The sequence below is a fragment of the Phallusia mammillata genome, chromosome 3, assembly GCF_965637545.1.
Source record: "Phallusia mammillata chromosome 3, kaPhaMamm4.hap1.1, whole genome shotgun sequence".
NCBI lineage: Eukaryota > Metazoa > Chordata > Ascidiacea > Phlebobranchia > Ascidiidae > Phallusia > Phallusia mammillata.
The window spans coordinates 20,092,070-20,111,987 of NC_137254.1; the positions used below are offsets into that span (position 1 = coordinate 20,092,070).

The 19,918-nt window shown below is 37.4% G+C and overlaps 1 protein-coding gene and 1 long non-coding RNA gene across 3 annotated transcripts; both read right to left on the reverse strand.

The window, feature by feature from the left end:
• Positions 1-27: 27 nt before the first annotated feature.
• LOC145218606 (collagen alpha-1(XIV) chain-like) lies at positions 28-6,780 on the reverse strand. Of its 2 annotated transcripts, XM_080086011.1 has the most exons (9): positions 6,573-6,780; positions 6,345-6,427; positions 5,665-5,760; positions 5,232-5,358; positions 3,576-3,758; positions 1,997-2,099; positions 1,585-1,739; positions 899-1,068; positions 28-453 (listed from the first exon to the last, which is right to left on the reverse strand). In XM_080086011.1, the coding sequence occupies exons 1-9, from the start codon at positions 6,655-6,657 to the stop codon at positions 262-264; spliced, it is 1,194 nt and encodes a 397-aa protein (XP_079942137.1). In that variant the 5' UTR covers positions 6,658-6,780; the 3' UTR covers positions 28-261. The 2 variants fall into 2 exon arrangements, with proteins under 2 accessions (XP_079942137.1, XP_079942138.1); XM_080086012.1 differs by lacking the exon at positions 6,573-6,780 and having other exon boundaries at positions 5,665-5,783; positions 6,345-6,403.
• Positions 6,781-14,974: 8,194 nt separating this feature from the next.
• Positions 14,975-18,507, reverse strand: LOC145220151 (uncharacterized). Its single transcript, XR_013858011.1, has 4 exons — positions 17,843-18,507; positions 17,333-17,760; positions 17,158-17,207; positions 14,975-17,091 (listed from the first exon to the last, which is right to left on the reverse strand). It is a non-coding gene; the product is annotated as an uncharacterized LOC145220151 (long non-coding RNA).
• Between the last annotated feature and the right edge of the window lie 1,411 nt (positions 18,508-19,918).

The window sequence follows — 19,918 nt, forward strand, 5'->3', positions numbered from 1 at the left end:
CAAACACATTAAGCACAGGTATTCGTGTCGCATTTAGTGTATTGAATAAACCGCGGACCGAACCAAATTGCATGAAAAGTTAAACGCTTTAAGAAAGGAAAAGGAAATGCCATATGATGCAGACAGACTGAGCTGTATAGTGTGCCATGAGAAAGGTTTTGGTTTGTTAGTCGGGAAAAGAGTATGCTAAACATTATTGTCCAAGTTAAACAAACCGACTTTTAAATCTACTATGTTTTTATTCACTGTGATCACAGAAATTTAAGGATGTTCATGCAATACATGGTCACATGGGTCAAGACAAAAATGATTTATCATATCTTGAAATCCTTTACTGTTTTCTTGAGGAGTAATTCCATCAAAATTAAAAATATGCTTTTTGTCATCTGTAATATCCATCAGTTGTTGTTCATCAAACTTATAGTTTTCTTGCCTAAACGCTTTCACGTATATCTAAAAAAGGGTAGTACAAAAATAAACGATTGAGCTGGGTAATCACACTTTAAAAAATAACAACACGGCAGGCCCAGTGTTTGTGCAATAACCAAACGAAAAACTACAAAGACCTTGTTTACTTATAGTAAACGAAAATACATCGTATAGTTTCCAACGTCCTGTCTACGTCGACTGGACATTTATGTCAATCCGACGTAAAACTGTTGACTGCGAAGATTTTAATTCGATAATTATACAAAATTTGGCAACAACTGGCAAAGTTGCTATTTTTAAGTAGAGCTCAATTTTTTTGTTTTTCTGAGGTTAATCCCCGGACACCTAAATGGACAAACTTCAACAAATAGTGCGTGTAGCAACTTTAGCCTTATGCTTTTAATATAATGCTTACCCTTGAGTAAAAATAGAACTCATGTCATCCCATATCTCTATTTGTGATTTATACCTGGTAACCTCGACGTCGAGCTTCGTTTGCGGGACCTTTCACATCATCATCAGAATTTGAGTTAGTGTGGATTAAAATTGCTTTAGGTACACGATCATCTCTCATACCAGATTGCGTGGTAAGCAAATTGTCCATTGCATACTGGATTGCTGCTCCAAGGTTTACCGGACCTTCAGATGTAGACGCATAGTTTCAGTACAAAATTTAAAACAAAAAAATATTTTTTGTGCTATAAAGGTCAACTTATTTCCACAACCAACTTTAATGGACCTAGAAAACTTTTTTCAAATTTTCAGTTCACATTAGGTAGTTTTGTTACAAAACTATAAGGCTATATTTTGTGACACCATTTAACGCAGGGGTCGGCAACCTTTTTTGCACTGCGGACCGGTTTTGAAAGGGAAATTTTATCGCGGACCGGTCTTTCAAAAACTACAAATATTTAGCAATGAAAACACATAAATTAGTTTATCATCCTCGGGATACAAGGCAAAATGTCTCAAAGCTTTTAACCGGTAAAATTATACGGCCCGGTAACGAACTCCTCGCGGACCGGTACCGGGCCGCGGACCGGCGGTTGCCAACCACTGATTTAACGGGCAGGCCAAAAAAACGTTTTATAGGTTTATTCCAAACTTCATGAAACTAATAGCATAGAAAAAATGTGTTGGACGTCTGCAAATTACCGTTATTCACCACAAACACTCTTTCTCTAGCGAGCTCCATAAATCGGGTTGAGTTTGCTTGATATTCGTTAAATCGAATCGCTGAGGACTCTATCGGTGTTTCACTGTAGTAAATCAACGAATCCTTCAGGGCGTCTTCAGCAGTTGCAACTACGCTACAAGTTTTAAAATCTTAGTTCGCAAATGGGCACACAATATTTACTAAAAGAACTCGGCGCAATCGAATATTTACAGAACGTCCTATTGGGACATGAAGTTTCCAAACATTTTGTCATAAATTGCAACGATTTAAAGCATACAGTATATAGTAAACCCAACAACTCTTCCTGTTTCAGAAAAAGTTATATTTCTTTGCAGGTAATTTAGTTTAAAAAATTTAAGAATACTTTTTTTTCGTAATAACTATACTTACTTATAAAAGTAACCCAGGACACTTTGCAACATCTCTTCAGCATTATCACCGGAGAAATGGATGAGCGAAACAACATCTACCAGAAAAAATGGTGGACAGGGTCCTGCAAAAAAAAATTATAAAAAACATTAGTTTCTGTACTAAAAACATTTTGAAGTCAAGCAAATAAACACAAACACACTTATTAAAGGCAATTAAAATGTGAGCAACGGTAACTTCAAGTTACAATATAACTCCCAAAACGTTTCTTGAGTTAAAACTCAATTCTACACATGCTGTGCGTTAATTGTTTTTATACACAAGGTCTATATCTATAAGTTCTGAATTTTAATGAAACACGACATGGTAAAAGCGTTGTCGTAACTGTTAACGTGAAACATACATAGTTTGGGGTCAAAGTACCAGACCATTTCAAAATGCCAAATAAAAGTTAATGCCTCAAAGAGGAAATTTTAACTTTAACACTGGGCGCCACCAGGCGCACGTGACCACAACATTCAAATCAAAGTGATAATTCGTTTTGCTGACTTTAATGTTTTATGGCCTATCAGTGGTTCTCAAACTAGGGTCCGCGGTCCTTTAGGGCAGGGGTCGGCAACCTTTTTTGCACTGCGGACCGTTTTTGAAAGTGAAATTTTATCTCGGACCGGTCTTCAAAAAACTACAAATATTAAGCAATAAAATCGCTTAAATTAGTTTATCATCCCTGGGGCAAAATGGGCAAAATGTTTTATAGCAATTAACCTGAAAAATTATACGGCCCGGTAACGAACTCCTCGCGGACCGGTACCGGGCCGCGGACCGGCGGTTGCCGACCACTGCTTTAGGGGTCCGTGAGGCAATTTTTGGGGCACCGCGAAAAGGTTGAAGTACTTCTATGATTTATTTGGCGTCAGTTTGTGCCACTGAATCAGTTTAAATCAAACTAGAATTAAGAATCGACTGTCGCCATAGCTTAACAACAACCTTTATTGCATGACAACTAAGAAAAAAGCAATTGTTCGCGCAAAATCGTAATGTTTTTTGTCTTGTCTGTGGTATCAGATGCAGTCTTCGGATCATTGCTATGCGCAATTTTGCACAACCAGCTAAAATCCTGCATCAATTTTCGTTTTTCTGAATACACCTTCAGGCTTAAGGACCGCGAGCCCTCGAAATAATGGCAAAGGGATCGTTTTGAAAAAAAAAACGAAAAAGTTTGTGAACCACTGGCCTATCAAACACGGCTGTGCCTGATAGCAGTACAACTTAACGATTGTATTTTCTGCCAAAAGCACCCATCACATTAATAATGCAAAATATTAATTCAAACATATTTTTATGTCTTAGCCTGTAATTTGTGGAACACAAAAAAACTAGTCTGTTTGTGAAAGTGTTTGAACCGAACAGCATCGGACTCTTCAACACGCAGCATTGTCATTGGCGATCAATGTTTATGTAATTAAATTACTATAAGAATGGAAAAGAATTTCCTATAGTGACAAAATTATTTGAAGAATATCGTGGATTATGTATATTGCGCCTAATTGGCATATTCTCCAATTATGTATTATAATTACACACAATATAAAACACATACTTGCACAACAAGGTGTTTGCTTGTCCCATTTTCCGTTGTTTAAACACACCGTTTTTTTGTTTTCTGCTGGATAAATGGCGTAATTCTCTGCCGTACATTGATATTGACAAACTGCTCTGCCACTTTTTCTGTTGTGGCAACTTACTTTTCCATGTTGTAGTGAAATTGTAGGGATATCGCATTCTAAAACAATTTATTTTAAAAGATTGACACCAAACTGACAGAACAGATTTACAGACAAAATGCATTTCTTGTTTGTTCAGTGCAAAAGGTTGACTGAATCAGAATTGCAAGTCGGGCCGGGCTTTTCGGGACGGGATCAGGCTTAAGTTTTGTTGAATAAACGGGTTTGATGCGGGCCTGACTTTTTCTGTGTCCGTTGTTTTTCAGATTAAATTAACCAACCAACAAACCATAGCTAGTTGCTGGACTTCATCAAATGCCCAATCAACAGCCCTAAAACGCCTTTTTTGAATTAATTTATAATCAGTACAGTAGTACTTTTTATAGGTTTTTATGGAATGGCCATTTTTTATATTCAAACTTTCGGACCTAAAGTGGCTTCGCAAAAACGATTCGGGTTCGGGCCGGGCTTTGGGCTCGAATTTCAGGTCCGCCTACAACTCTGGACTGAATTGCCAATGTTAAATATGATCTGTTTATGTTCTATTACAGGGGTCTCCAACTCAAAGTTTGTCCCGGGCCAATTTTTGAACTGCCTTGAAGCCGCGGGCCACATGCGCCCTTGGATGTCAAAATGCTTTAAAAGACCTTGATACTGCAAGCTATACACCACTCTATTAACACTCTAGGCCGGCTCTTTCCAAACCAAAGTCTTGGGTTCTTTAATGGTTGAAGGCGCTTTTTTCGTTGACCTTCAAGAGGTTATGTCTTTAGAATCTTTTTTGCGTGTTCAAGGCTTTTTATTTCACCCCAATTAACAATGAAAGCAATTGTTTGCGCATAATTCATATCTTATAGTTTTGTCTGTGATGTCACAAACCGCTCTTATATCATTGATATGCGTTACCAAGCAAATAATATTTAGGTGAAATGAATCCTAAACGCTGCAGTGGTAAAACTGAAAATTACTTTCAGCAGGTTAAAATTTAGTTTGGCTAAACGTTTAATTGGCTTTAGCATTGGATTTATCTTTGACCGCGAGTTCAATTTGTTTCTTATGAAAATCGTCCTAAGCACCTAAAAGAGTCTATGCGGCCTACTCAAATGTTAATAAAATGTTGATTGGTCTTCAAAAGCATATACGTTCCTCATCCATAAAATAAAATTATACAGTAAACAAGAACTAAACGGTTTTCTTTTTACACTTGATGACCAGCACACAAGTCGCATTATTTCATCATAATTATGTAACACATAGGTTCATTCTTTTTAACGCATAGTGATATATTGGTGTGTCCAGTTCAAGTTTCACTACTTTTCTTTCTTGAACACTCGACGGGTGAGTAAAACAAAAAAAGTTGGTCATATTTAACGAAATAATAAAAATTTTCAAATTGTTAATAACGCGCCGCGGGCCACAGAAAATTGACTCGCGGGCCAGATGTCGCGTGTTGGAGACCCCTGTTCTATTATAACTACAGGGCGTGTGGACCAATAAACAGGCATCGTTAGTAGCGATGCATGCTTACTTACTTGTAACTAAACTTCCATCGCATGACTGAGGGACAATATTGCATTGATTTGTGTAGCAACAACACGCACAAACTGAGTTTCTTTGAATGTCATTGCACTGGGTGCTTATTCCGGAATATCTTCGGTTCTAAACAAGATAAAGTATGGCCGTTTACGATTCCTTTCTGGGCCTATGCAAGGCGTAACTTGTTGAAATGCAACAACACACACTTGAAATGTATTAAGATTCAACCACAACTAAACTCATTTGAAATGTTTACATTATGATTTCACTTCGTTTTTATGTGTAACAAAATCTAATGGGCTCAACTTTTTGTTAGTTTTTTGTGATGGTCATTAATTGATGTTTGAACTTAATAGGCATTAGGCTACGTGTGTTTAGTCGATACTTCAATACAGCAATTGTTAAAAAATAAATTACTAGATAACATGCCTGCATTTGATTGTTTCTACAGGCCACCGCTTCTTTACATCCTTTCATTACCAGCAAATGTTCGCCATACCTTCTTACCACTGTATCGCAGGACGCCTGTAAGCCAACATGCAACAAGTCTGTAAAAATATGGTGTTCATTGTTTAAATCAGTGGTTCCCAACCTGGGGTTCGCGGACCCCCAAGGGGCCCGTGAGATGGTTTCAGGGGGTCCGTGGAGGCAAACATTTTTAGTAGCATTAACAACAGTACATTTTTTTAAGTTCCCAAACTGTTTTTAATAATCCTGCATCTGAGTGCAAACTGTTTATCAAACCCTTGGTTTAGGAAAACTTGTATTTGTTACCTCCATTGTGACATCACAACACACATTAACAATAGAACTTATTGTGCTTTGTTTCAAGCATTGTACTCCAAACAATTTGTCTCTTCGTTGCATTGACCGCTACGGTACAGAATTTTATTGAGATTGAAGGACTGTGAAGGTTGATTAAAATTCTGCCCCAAAAAGCGAAATTATAATAACGTATAATGCAGGAAACGGAAAACATAACAAGATTAAATTACGTTGGGGGTCCGCGGATCTATACAATCTATAAAAGGGGTCCGTGACTAAAAAAAGGTTGGGAACCACTGGGTTAAATTGAAACACCAATTTATTTTTTGGTAAAATTGCAATACCTGATTGGCCCTGCACTCTTCAATGAATCCGTTCTTGTTGCAACCGTCGTTTCCTAATCCATAACATCTCATGCAGCGTAATCCTATCATAAACAAACCACTTTGTTACAATTAGAAATCAGACAATCCGCAGCCCACATCGTATTTAATCTTGGTATTGGTTTGTAGCTTAACTGTCCAAGTAGACCTAAATAGTGTTCGGCCCTGGCAAAAAAAAACTAGGCCTACCTTGAACCGAATCAAACGAGAAAAGGAACAAGATAACATAAATCTTTGCTTGGTGTCGCATTTCCTTGCACCGTAACCGATTCATAAACAGAGAAGTTGCAAAAAGCTGATAAGTATGTCCAAACAAACCACTTCCATAGCCCCGGGGTATATCTTACACATTTTTATACCACACTTGGCAGCTAAACAACCACAACATATACCCGAAAATACCACGAAAATGGTAGGGGCTAAAATAGGCTGAAAATAAAGTCCAATTGAAAGGGCTGTGCAACATCCAATTAAGTGAAGCTTCGCAACAATAAAACGTAAAAATACAGTAAGTGGTGGGCATAACCATACGTCGTCGCTGCCGTATGATCAACGTATGAAAATGTGCATTTGCAGCAGAGAAGAAAAAACCTGAAGAAAGAATATTCGAAATTTCATTCGGACTCAGGCGACATAAACACATTTTGGATTCACACAACTTTTTATGGCAAAGTAATCAAAATATCTAATGCCTGGGTCGCTTGTTCCATTTATATTGTTGTTGAGACTTTAAATAAGCCATAACTATGAGAACAAATTATCGCATGTACGCTAACAATTTAGGCTCAAATACGTCTTGTATTGTTACTATATAACAGGGCGTTGTATGCAAGCACAAATCTATAACCTTACAGTACAAGACCCAGCGCAGGCCAGATACCGAACATTTTTTGAAAGCAGTTAGATCTAAAATATGGCAATTTAGGTCCAATTAAGGTCTGTGGTATAAATGCTTTGGCAAGGTCTGTGGTATAAATGCGGCTGCACACACAAAAAATCAAACACCTTGAGCACATGCACATAAAGTGAAACTACAAAGAAAATGTAGGTTTACCGGGCGCCGCTAGTAGGGTAGAATTTTCATTTTTTCGCTGCAGGCGCCTAATTGTAACCTAAGACCTAATTCGTTCAGTATTTATCGAATTGTTGTTAATGAAGAATGTGAGTCTGAAGACTTTGTCTGTGTGACGAATGTGGTTTCGAGTTTTTGTACATTTGGCTGCCTTAAAAAACATTAGCTATATCAGTAATAACTAATAACGCAAGTAAAAAAAGATTATGAAGGTTAGCAAGTGACTCTTCACTACAAACCCTATGTAATTAAATTCGTTTTGTAAACATCATATGAATGCAAATGCAGTTGTTAGATTAAGATGTGACTATGTATTCTAATAAGTAACAATCAACACATTTTGTTAGGAACATTTACATGTAACAAACCAGCGTAGGTAAAGTACTTCTATGGTAAACGAACTTTTTATTATTATTTTTGAGGGTGGGTGAGGGATGGGGGTTTCATATACACATTCTTTACGCCTATGTGTTTCATGTAACTATTTTTTGGAAACAAACGGATCACATAACAGAAATAGTTAAAACAAGATAAAACTTCTGATAGTTTTAAATGGTAAATGGTGTACGTTCCCCTTTACTTGACACTGGTTCAGGTGCATATAACGTACACAACATAACGGATCTTTTTTGCATTTTGTTGACTGTCTGAACCATATGTGTTAAATGCAGATATAGTAACAATATATATTGCGGTTTGTAGTATGTTATTGGAAAGATTAGTAAAGGTACTTGATCTACGAAAAAATTCAATTTAAAGAGTGACCAACATCTTCTATCATGGAGACAAAACTAATTTTGGTTTTGATGTGTACTGCTTTTGCATCCGCACATATTGAGCTGGTAAGTGCTGGTTGCCTTTTGAAGGTGATTTGTATGTATATTTATTTATTTCCAGGACGAATATGCTTGTGAAGTTACTGGGTCAGTCACCAACAGGACCAATCATATAGCTGGCAGATTACTGAAAAAACAGGGCGAAACGTACACTTAGCAACCCATACGCAAGCTTTGTGTTGGCGCCGCTAAGTATTATGAACTTTGTTGCCAGTATGCGAGTTGGTTCCAGCGCGGAAACTAGGTAAGTTAATTTTTATACAAACCCTTAATCACATAGATTTGTTGAGTTGTCATACTTCAGCACTGAACCAGTTTTTGTGTATTTATAGTTAAAGCGTAATACCCTATTTTGTGGCTTTAGGCCAGTGGTTCCCAAACTTTATCTGCTCGCGTACCATTTTTTGGGTTCATGCAGCGTTCTCGTACCACCTACAATAATTGTCAGAAAACTCCAGAATTCGCAAATAAAAAATGATGGACAAAATGTTTAATGAATAAAAATGTTACTAAACTTTACTAACTAACTTTACCTTAGTAACTTTAGCCTTTAGTAACCAAAGGCTCGTAAATATTAAACAAAAATTAGTCAAACTTTTACCGCCCTGGCTACAGTGCCACTGTTAACACAACTAGTAGCATATTACAAAATCTGACTTTAAGGATTTATTACGTCGTAATAACAGATTCATAACGTCATAATACACCTATTTCGGCGAGAGTTCAATCAATCGCAATTGCTTAACAGTAATCAAGGAGACTCTTTCTATGCGGCCACGATGAGCTACATACAGAATAATTCACAATCACTCGTCATCTTTGACAAAACTGTTACGGTTAAAGACCAATACAAAAAGACAATAACTAGCAACTACAACACCGATATCCACACGGACATTGATTTTACTAAGCCAGAAGTAGTTTGCAATTATTGCCTTTTGTACCAATAATGTATACTGACAGACATATTTTTAAGAATGCAACGATAGATATCAACAATTTGGTTCAAGATATGACGACCGAAGGATTGACCAACGATATTTTTAAAGAAGGAGAAATCACTTCTGATATGAAAATGGTATCTGTGAATGTGTCTAGCTACAAATTAGAACTACAAACGACCACAAAAGAAGAGTTTATGGAACACTTTTACGCCAGCAATACGAGCATCCACAACGTATGTAGAATAAAAAAAATTAATCAAATAATTTGTCTAAAAACATACAATTGTTTACAACATTAACATATCATTATGCTATTAGGCCAAAATGCATTCATTCCTTGCTGCTGGTTACTATGTCAACAAATGCCCATACAACTGTGGTGAGGCGGATTGATACCCTGATGTGTTTAAGTTTGAAATCGGGTAAGGCATATTTGCTAATTATAGACAAACTTAAAAACTAGAACAAAATTTAAAAACATGCCCAAGATAGAACCATTGGTACCAACATTTTTTAAGACACACTCTTTTTTTCGTAAGAGCTTTTTGACATATTTTTCATACATACAAAATCTATTGCTTATTTCGTTAATTTGGTGTAAAGTATGATTGGATTACAGTAATTAAAAATGTTCTTCCCAACCAGAACTTCAACTGACGACGAATGGTCGAATGGATTCATAAGTCCGTCGTAATATGCTTCTACAGTTAACATGAATAAATGTTTTTTTGGTTTAGGAATCCTGCAACTGCTGACCTTTATATGCTGATGGAAAACGATCGTATAAGACGACATGATATTGAACATATCTTTTGTCAGTATTTTGAAACATGGTTTAAATTGCCAAAGAAAGAAGAAGCCAATGTCAAGATGCCAAAATTCAAGGTCGAATACAAAAGAAATGTTACAATAATTTCCAACACATAGAGAAATAAATAAGATCAAGCAAAATCTGGTCTTTAGGTCTATTTGATCAAAACAGTGGATTGGCCTTCGGTTTACAGAGTTTTTTTTCCCAGACGTGTACTTATTTATGCATTTTTTTCTCAAATCTCTGTTAACGTATTTTACCTTTTCCGTTTATGACCTGCTGACTATAAATGTTGATAACTTAGCTGGATTTTGTCAACAACTTAGGAAAGGTGCTCGGTCATCATTTCGGTCTCAACAAGATATTTCAACCTGACGCCCAACTTTCTGGAGTGTCGGAGCAAAAAATTCAGCTCGGCCGAAGTAAGTATACACAAGAGTGTTTGTTGCCATTTCGAAAAATCATATTTGTGTAATTCCATTAGCTTTTAAACATAACTCGAATTCCCGATCTCTTCTTTTTTCTGGAAATGAGGGAAGGGGACAGGCTCTTTGGTACAGCTACTAACGTAAGAACTCACAGTCGCCAGGTTTGATAATTTCCGGTAGTTGGCGTAAAGAGTACAGTTATTTGAAAAAAGCAGTGAGACTGGGATTGGGTTAAGGACTAAATTTAACATAAAGAGCTAGGTTTTTAGGTTTATTTGATCGGCATATAAAAGCTTAGACCAGCCCTAATAACCCTAACTGTCAGCATTTTTTACACAAACTGCATTTAAAATATTTGCGTGCGTCACCTACCGAAAAGCAAAACTGGCTATACTGGGTAGAGCTACTAACACTGAGCTTCACCTTTGGCCCGAGAACTTCTGGTAGGTGGGGCAAAAGAGCATAGGCGTTTATGGTGCTGACTCAGCAATTATTCTTACCATAAACCCAAATTGCTGTAACAGCACCATAAACGCCTATGCTCTTTTGCGCCACCTACCAGAAGTTCTCAGGTCGGGCCAAAGGTGAAGCTCAGTGTTAGCAGGTCTACCGCTATACTGTGAGTTCTTACGTTGGTTGCTCCACCAGGTTCATTCAATTGCTTTCACCATCTGCAAGTTTTAGCTACCAACTAGTAGCCTACTGTTTGAACAGGTTTTGCTTGTTGCGTTCTTTAAACATTTACTCCTCATTGTTACCTAGTACAGTTGCAAACCATGCCAAATCAACTTAGCGTTCTGCACCAAACAAATTCTATGCACCGTTTTTTGTTAACCCAGTAGTTTTACCTTTCATATTTTATGCCCCCTGAAGTAACCCTCAAAAACCTTAACCATCCTTGCCTAAAATGTAAATAATAAACTTATAAAATCAAAGATTTATCGTAAATCAACAAGAAAGCCATTTCACTGTGATGCTACGTTTGCTACCGAAAATTTACCTCTGTTGCATCACAATGGGGTTAATATGTCACATGCATTTTGGCTTGTCGTTTATAAAAATGTCGTTTAACAAGTTTCCTGCTAATTTAGAACGCAGGAACATTTTTTCGCACTTTATCAATCTCCACGTCCGCAAAATTAACAAATCGTCGCGGACCCCCTACAAACGCTGTGTGGACACCCGGTTAAAAACCACTGGTCTAATTACTCTGTATTTTGCCGTTGTCGATTAAATGCCACTCTTGAAGCACACATGGGAGGAACATCCGTGGTTTTTGAGCATTTAAAGCTTTCACAAACAGAACAACGCAAACTTGGTTCGTTAATATCCTAAATTATGGCCTCATTTGTAAGTCAAATTAGTTAAACGCCGCTTTGCAATCTACAAAATTTTTGAAGCTTTTACTGAACACTTCACATAGCATATAACGCCAAAGACTGCGTGAGAACATTAGGTAAAATTTAATATAAACAATAAATATACCCAGTCGTTTACTCGCTCTGAAAAAACAGGATAATCAATTCCTTAGCTTTGGTTACCATTGTTTTTCTCTTAAAGCTGCAAAGTATTTTACAATTCCTTTCTAACATTCTTTTTTCATGTAGTGCACCACCAAGTAAGTCTGGATTTTGATATTGATGATTGCCAAGAGAACAAGGGTGAAAGAACTTTTACGGTTAATAAACCCTTCGTCTTCGTGGTGGTCCAAAAAGAATCTGAAGCAATTTTGTTAGTAGGAAGAATAGAATCGACCTAAACTCCAAATGCCATCTTTAATAATTTATTTTATTCAATATCTTACAATCTGTATTCGGTTTTAAAATAAAAATGGTTAATAAAAAGGAGTCAAACCTTTTTTACATTTACATTGTGAATTGCATTTCAACTCGTGTAGCAGGAACGATCAGAGAAAAATCATTTGTAGTTTTGTAGTCGAAACGTGCCCGTCATTTACACGAAAGAACCTTCAGAACATTTGGGTAAAACGAATTTTTGTGAGGAAAACATTTGGTTTTACCGGACACTCTATACAAAATATTACAGCTACGCCGCGTACTTGACAACAAGGCAGGAATTACTGTTTTATGAACTACCCGCCCATATCAGTAAACACATGCAAGTGACATGTCCATCATATTGTGCTGCTTTGGTTTAGGCAGGAGCGTAAAAATCATTGCAAATATTGGTGAGTGGACTTTTGTAACTTGTAATTTTTTTCTTTTGATGACGCAACAAGGTTTAAATCCCCCCCCAACAACATTTAAATCTAAAATCCCCATTTCTGTGGATGTTTTTAACTGAACCTTGTGTTGTTGATACAAGTGAACTCAATTATGACAAACCAAAATCACACTAAACTTGTAATATTTTACAGACAACGTGGCTCGTATTTTATAGATACAACAAATAGTTAATTTATGATGTTTCGTATTGCCGAAAATGAAAGTTTAGGCATTAATTCCGTGCAATCAAAAAGTTCGGTTTCCGGCCAAGTTCGGATTTTTTTAAAAAAAAACAGAAAATTCTGGGATAGAACTTTTTACTACAATTGACCGGGATAAGCATAGGCGCCGAGTAGGCGGTGGCGGGGTGGCGCCGCCACCTTGGGTTTGTAAAGCACGGTGGCGGCCACCGTGGATATTTTGGTTTGTTTGTAGCGATATCGTACGAAACATCGTCAAATCTGAAGAAGTTTGGGAACAATTTTACTTTTTCAACAAGCGTGCTGGCGAAAAAGCAACAAAACGTAGCGAAACTGCAACCAGTTTTGGTTAGTGCCCTGTTTATGACGTCAAAAACACAATTGTTGGCAGTGAAGGTTTGGCCATTATTGTGTACAATGCTATTGTACTATAATAAGTGGTTAATTAAGGTGATACAAGCAACAACTTGACGAAACATTTTCTAAACGCTGCTTAACCAATAATAACGTTAAAGCACAGTGTTCCAAATGAATTTTAAAAATTCATGTTTTCAAAGAATTTGATTCAATTGGAAGTTTGTTGGGCTTTGAGTTGGAGCCCGTTAAATTGCACGCGTTAGTGACGTCATAAAAGTGACGTCATAATTTACGTCCGCCACCTTGCATTTTTGTAAAACTCGGCGTCTATGCCTACAAGGAATACTCAATACTAGCAAACGTTGAATAACAAAATTGTCACAAATGCCCTACTATGACGTCACACTATTTTTACCACACAATTAAAATCATTTCACCGCATTTTTCGTTAAATGCGAGTTACAAAACAGATGAGCATTAATATCTCCTGACAAAATGTTCGGTTTTAACGCGTGTTTACAAAAGTGTGATGGAAAGAAATGAATTTTTATTTCGTTATCTTCCGTGGGCCGTAGAGGTAAGAATCGAATAACGGTTATGTTACATCGCCTTGTACATATGTTTATGTTTTCTGTGTTTCCCGCCAGTAGTCTTGATTCCTGTGTATGACGCAGTGTTGTGCCACCTGCAACATTGTTTGTCACACTAGCGCCATCTATCGGCCATATTGTAGAATAAAAGAGTTCGTTATATAGCTCTTGGCGTCTTGGAGTTAGAGCGCAAGGAAAGGCGCGTTAAAGACAGTTTTAGGAACACAAGCGATCGCCCCTGCTGTGCTGTCTGGAGGCGCATGGAGTCACGCCTTCCGATAACAAAAGACAGCGCAACAGGTTATGGAAGTTTTTAGTATGCAAGTCTATTTCTCAGGTTCTTTGACTTGAGAATTACATCCCTATCATCATTTAAGATCAATATTCGTTTGATGTCCTAAATTTACAACTTTAAGGTGTGCAAAGATATCCATTGACAATAGACACTATACATCAGCAAATAATTGAGAAGAGACATAAGCAAATGACATCTTAGAATAGTTACAACCTTGGACAAAAACTATCTTGTGTACCTCTCACAAACTGCTATGATCGTTGGACAAGTCAAATCCGAATGTTGAATTTTCCTGAATTACCCATTCTGCTGTAGGCTTTTTTTTCTCAATTTACATCGAAAACAGACAAAAAGTATTGTCACATTCTTGGCCTTTTAGATACAAATGCCAAGAAGTCTAGAATCAATGCTGAAAATATTCCATGTCGTTCTTCCGCACAATACATAAACGGTACACCAAAAATCTTGCGATATTTTGAAACAAACCTAGCTTAATAAGAGATCAAATTCAAATGGCCACCTTTAAAGGTTGCTCTGTTTCTCGCAGGTTCCATAATAGTGTGTCGAGGTTGCTGCTGGTTACTTCAACAAACAAGTCAATTCATAATTTTGCAAACAAAAGATTTGGTGAGTTTGCAAACAGACAATCCTGTGCGACCACTTGCCTGTTATATTCAGTCGGATGTTCACGGAGAAAAAGTTTGCAGCTATTTGCATAAAAGTCTCATTTGCTGGAACCTCTTCATTGTTTAAATTAGAAAGCGTGTCGCATAGAATCATGAAGATGCTGACAGAATCTATTCAATCGGTGCAAGAAAATAAAAAAACAGTCCCAAAGCAAAAATATTTTATTGTGTAATTCAGCAACACAAACACCTCCACTAAAACCACCGCACCAAAAAATATTGAAACAAAGATTACAACACAAAGCTATTTTAGTGCTTTCAGCAACAATACCCGTGTGTGAGGATATTATACCTTATGCCTCGACCAAGACTACTAAAGTAATTGACAACTAGTGATGGGACGAGTATACCCGGTACTCGGTATCGAACGATTTCAGTGGTATCGAAATATTTTGTCTCAGTTTTCGATACCAACGTGCGAGTACCGAAGGCCGATTTACACCATAAGAATACGGGCAACTTTATGCCAATATTTGCCTCCGACAGCACAAAAGTGGCAAAAAGTTCCGCCAGTCTACTTATATCTTTTTCGCTATCACGTGCTGGAGATTACAATTTTCGGCATGTGTGTGTGAACGCCTGCGCCCCGACCATGCCAGATGAATTAGCCAGTGATATACAACCAAGTACAGCACTACACTTAAGTACTCGGTATATACATGTGGTACTCGTACTCGGTACTCGCTTCATAACCTGGTATCGTCCCATAACTATTGACAACTCCTGAAGAGCAATCTGATTCTCCGCTCCATAGCAAAACCTGATAATCTGCGTAGGAAAGATAAGTCAGAGCAAAGTGATGACAAACACAAACCACAGATTAAAGAATGCAATCAAGAGGTCAATGGTCCGCTGATTGTTGAAGGTGAAGACGAGTCCGCGAAGTCCAACATAGATAACGCAGAAAATCCAGCACAAACAGAAAATCTGTTACCAGCGGCACAGGCGGCCAAACACCGAGAATATGAGTATGAAGCCTATAACCTGACAGCGAATGGGCAAATAGAAAAGCGAAATCACCCTGACAACCCAAAATTCACGTTTAAACGAAGAACAAGCTATTTGCTCGCTGGAGGAAATTTTAGAAAAAAGCAAGCCAAAAAAATAATACCAAACAATAAGAAGGACCAATAAGGTCATTTGAATGAAAAAGCAACCAAAAAAATTAAAAAAGTCGACAAAACACCTGTTATTGCGAAAGAGAATAAGGTGAAAAAAGAGAAATGTGAAGAAAATCAAATCTCAAATCCACTCCACACACACATTGCCGCAACAAAATTACTAAAAGGCAAGAAACGAAAGCGTCCTTGCATAAATTGTTGCGCCCAGTCAACAGAATTAGAGGATGTGGGAAATTCTTAATTTCTACCCAAGGTATGAAATGCGTAACAATAAAAACATCACAACCGTTTCCTCCGTAACCTTGACTGGACAATCAGAAATTTGGCAGTGTTTTCAAACTGGAATCATTTGGGAAATTTTGCAAGCTGCAAGACAGTTGTGTAAAACTTAGTTCGCAAAAAATAGAAAGAAAAATGGGAAATTGTTTGAAAAAACAGAACAGAGTGGTAAGTAGGGTTTATAATGTTTATTTGTTATGCGGAATGGTTGGCCATCAAGTATTTAGACTTTTATTGCAGAAACTTAAGGGCCGCAACAACGACAATCACCTTGGAGTTATCGAGGTTTACAAAAATATACCATTTCAACCGTTTCACCAGGTAAGCATGTCTTTCTTTTTGTGTTTAAGGTGGTTTTGTATATAATGGAGTGCAAAAATTGGCCAGAATCTAACATATTTACTTCCACATTAAGGATGTTTCTGTGGAAATAAATGAGTAGAGAAAAAAGAGAGCTTCTCCACTAAGAGAACGGTTTTTATATGACATGTCAGAATTTTAAGTTTATGATGTTTTTGACATGCTGTAGAAAATACAAGGAGGTCAGTTGATTTTGAAAGTAGATGTCCATAGACTTTTTGACTATCCAGAGGTTAAAAGTACTGCTTGAGGTTGTTCATGCCGAGGTACAATTGATTTAATGTATGTTTCAACATTTGTTCGAAACGTATGTAACGTCTACTTCAGTGCTCCTGTTGGGCACAGACGTCCACTCCGGTACAGATCCAAACAACAGGCTTCTTCCCACTAACACTCCACACAAGGTTCCAACTGTTTATTTTCAAACAAAGCCCTTGCTGGCTTCAATTACCAGGATGTAGTTACTTCAACAGGATTAAGATGGATCAACTGGCGGACAGTTTTCTAAAGAAAATATCAGGCCATAAGCACAATAGAAAAATGCCCGTTTCAACAATATAACACTCTTACCGAAACGTTGGGACCAGGATAGTTTTTTGTTGACTAGCAATCAAGTCAAACTGCAAGGAACAAAGTACACTTTAGACCTGGCGTATTGTCACAACAAAAGGTTTAACAATAAAAGACAATGGTTTTTGGCATAATGTTGACAAAAAAATACACAAGCAAATAAAACAAAACTTACCAAAACAATTTGTTCACAAATTACTGGCAAACCTTATGAAATAAGAAACAGGTTACATAAGATTTAACAAGCAATTTACATAATTTTCCTGAAAAACAAACGACAGTTTCCCAGAGACATGAAAACGAACTACCGACGTTTCCAGCAAACTTGTCGAACACGAGGCGCGAAATTATCCACATGAAGGCGCTATTTATAACGAAATTTACAATTTAGGGAGACGATAGACAAAACAGTAATTTACGATGTGGTTGTCGTTGTGGTGTAATCGTGATGCTGATTGTGGTAAATAGATGCTTTGCGAAAAACCTAATTCTTAATCGCCAAGTGGCAATGCAAGATGGCATTCTGGTGGTTAGGCAGAGTCAGATTTCAAAGTTACTGGACAGTACTTGAACAGTGGCATCCGTAAAAGCCTTGGCCACATCCTGAAAAATAAACGCATTGGTAGAAGTATGAGCTTTTGCTACAAGCAATAGAACGGTATTATACAAGTGTAGTCTGACTTACCTGACCTTCATGGAGAGATAACCTCTAGACCAGTGGTTTTCAACCACTTTCATACCGCGACCCATTTTAGCAATAACTTGCGACCCCTTTTCAAAAATCCTTATTTTTTTCATATTCACCATAATAAACTCTCACTTTGGGCAAAGAGAATGGTTCTAAGCTTGCTTGTCCATTCGGTATTTATACTGATCTGAAAGTATCCTGTTACAACACAGCCAGTGGTGGGATTCAGCCGAACCGGCCGGTTCGCACCGGTTCTGTAGAACTGTCTCATGAAATTTTATGAGATCAGCGAACTGGTTAGCATTACTGGTTACTGTCAATGGACTTTTTGTAACAGAACGGGCTGAAAACTATGACGTTTGTAAAAGAACCGGCTGACGAAACATTTGAATCCCACCACTGAACACAGCCCACGCGGTACCCTGGCACTTGCAATAAATATTCTTCTAAAATTTGTTTGTCCGACCCACGGGTTAAACACCACTGCTCTGGACCAAACTTAATGGAGAGATAACCTAGCAAGTCGATAAATTAAACGGCTTTGATGTCATAAGACGGTGTTTATGAAAGTTGCCACAAGGTGTTCACTGGCCTTAACTGACAAGCGCTGTCAATGTTTCTAAAATGCGTTTAAATCAGTGAAATGAATTCTACAGAATAAACACAAGCAAGTTTTTACCTAATTAGCTTGAGAACCAAAATGCGTGAGCGCTTTTCTCTCTTTTTAGTTGGTGCTGCCTCAACAGAGATTGCGCACAGAAGTAACTTTAAAGGGGCTACTCTAAAATACGCAATCTACGCAATCTATACGCAATCTATGCAATCTACTAAAAAAACTGATTAAGATGTTGAGTTAGGGCTATTAGGGTGAAGGTGAGGGCTTGTAAATACAAACAAATTTATAATTTAATCTCAGATACCTTTTGGGCCTAATTTGTTTTAACATGCGGTACCATATATCCTACACTGTTTAGTACAGGGGTGTCCAACTCGAACACACCGCCGTGCCAGCCTTTGGTACTTTTTCCAAACCATGTCTTAAACGTCTTAACGGCACGGGCTCAATCCGAATATTTGCCCAATATGTAGAACCCTTCTAAACGGTTAGAAAAAAATGAGGCACTGGAGTACTTTGTGTGCGTCAAAAACTTATCTTTGTTCAAGTTACGTCGGTTTAAAATGTTTTTCCAACTAAACACAAATGCGTTTATAGTCACGTAATTAATTGCAGACATCGGTTGAACGCAACAAATTACAATTGTTTCAAAATAAACGGGCATTTTATTGCGACATAAACACGGGACGTTCACTAACGTTTTAGTATTATGTGGCGGAATAACTTTCTGAAATAAAAATAATTGTAATTTTTTGTTAATAAATTCCATGGGCCAACATTAAAACAATGCAAGGGGTTTATAGCCGCTTTTAGATGTTGTTATGTAGGTTTACATTACCGATTCCTAAGTTTATTGTCCGTTTGCAAAGCACTGCAACGGCCCAAACTTGATCCAAGATGACCTAAGTTTAGGCGTCAACAATACACAGTCAGCTATATTTGAAACGTGAATTGGTTTTACTTTTATTTCCTGCGTAACAAGTTCTTTAAAAACTAAATCGTTGTTAAAATGACTGATTCGGCAAATCGTCTTTTCGGTATGTGCATTCGTTATTAGACGCACAGCAAACACCCCAACCACACAAAGAAATGTGTCAAGTGACTAATGACAATATAATGTGACAGAAACTACAGGCTAAAACACAGAAAAGGTTTTGGTATATAGTCGCATACCGCCGAAGTATCGTACAGGTACATATACTGCACATGTGGTATAGGTATCGGCGCTAATGCTCAAAAGTCGCACCCCTGGTATTTTTTGAAGCTCTACGCCTATGGCAGGCTTTAAATTTTGTCAAAAACGAACAATTCAATTAGTGGGTTGTGTAACTTTACCACTGGTAATCTTTACAGAAGTTAGAATAAAGGCCAAGAAGAATCTATAGAAACAAATTTAATTGCGTGACAAATCCTAATGTTTACCATCTGAAATTGTAAAAGCTCGCGTGCCATTTTCA

Bases quoted from the DNA above. Each gene is read 5' to 3' on its own strand.
- LOC145218606 (XM_080086011.1), bottom strand. From the start codon at position 6,657: ATGAATCGGTTACGGTGCAAGGAAATGCGACACCAAGCAAAGATTTAT. The intron at 6,428-6,572 runs GTAGGCCTAGTT...TGTTTATGATAG, and splicing joins CTCGTTTGATTCGGTTCAAG to GATTACGCTGCATGAGATGT. The intron at 1,069-1,584 runs GTAATTTGCAGA...CTACATCTGAAG, and splicing joins AGTGTTTGTGGTGAATAACG to GTCCGGTAAACCTTGGAGCA.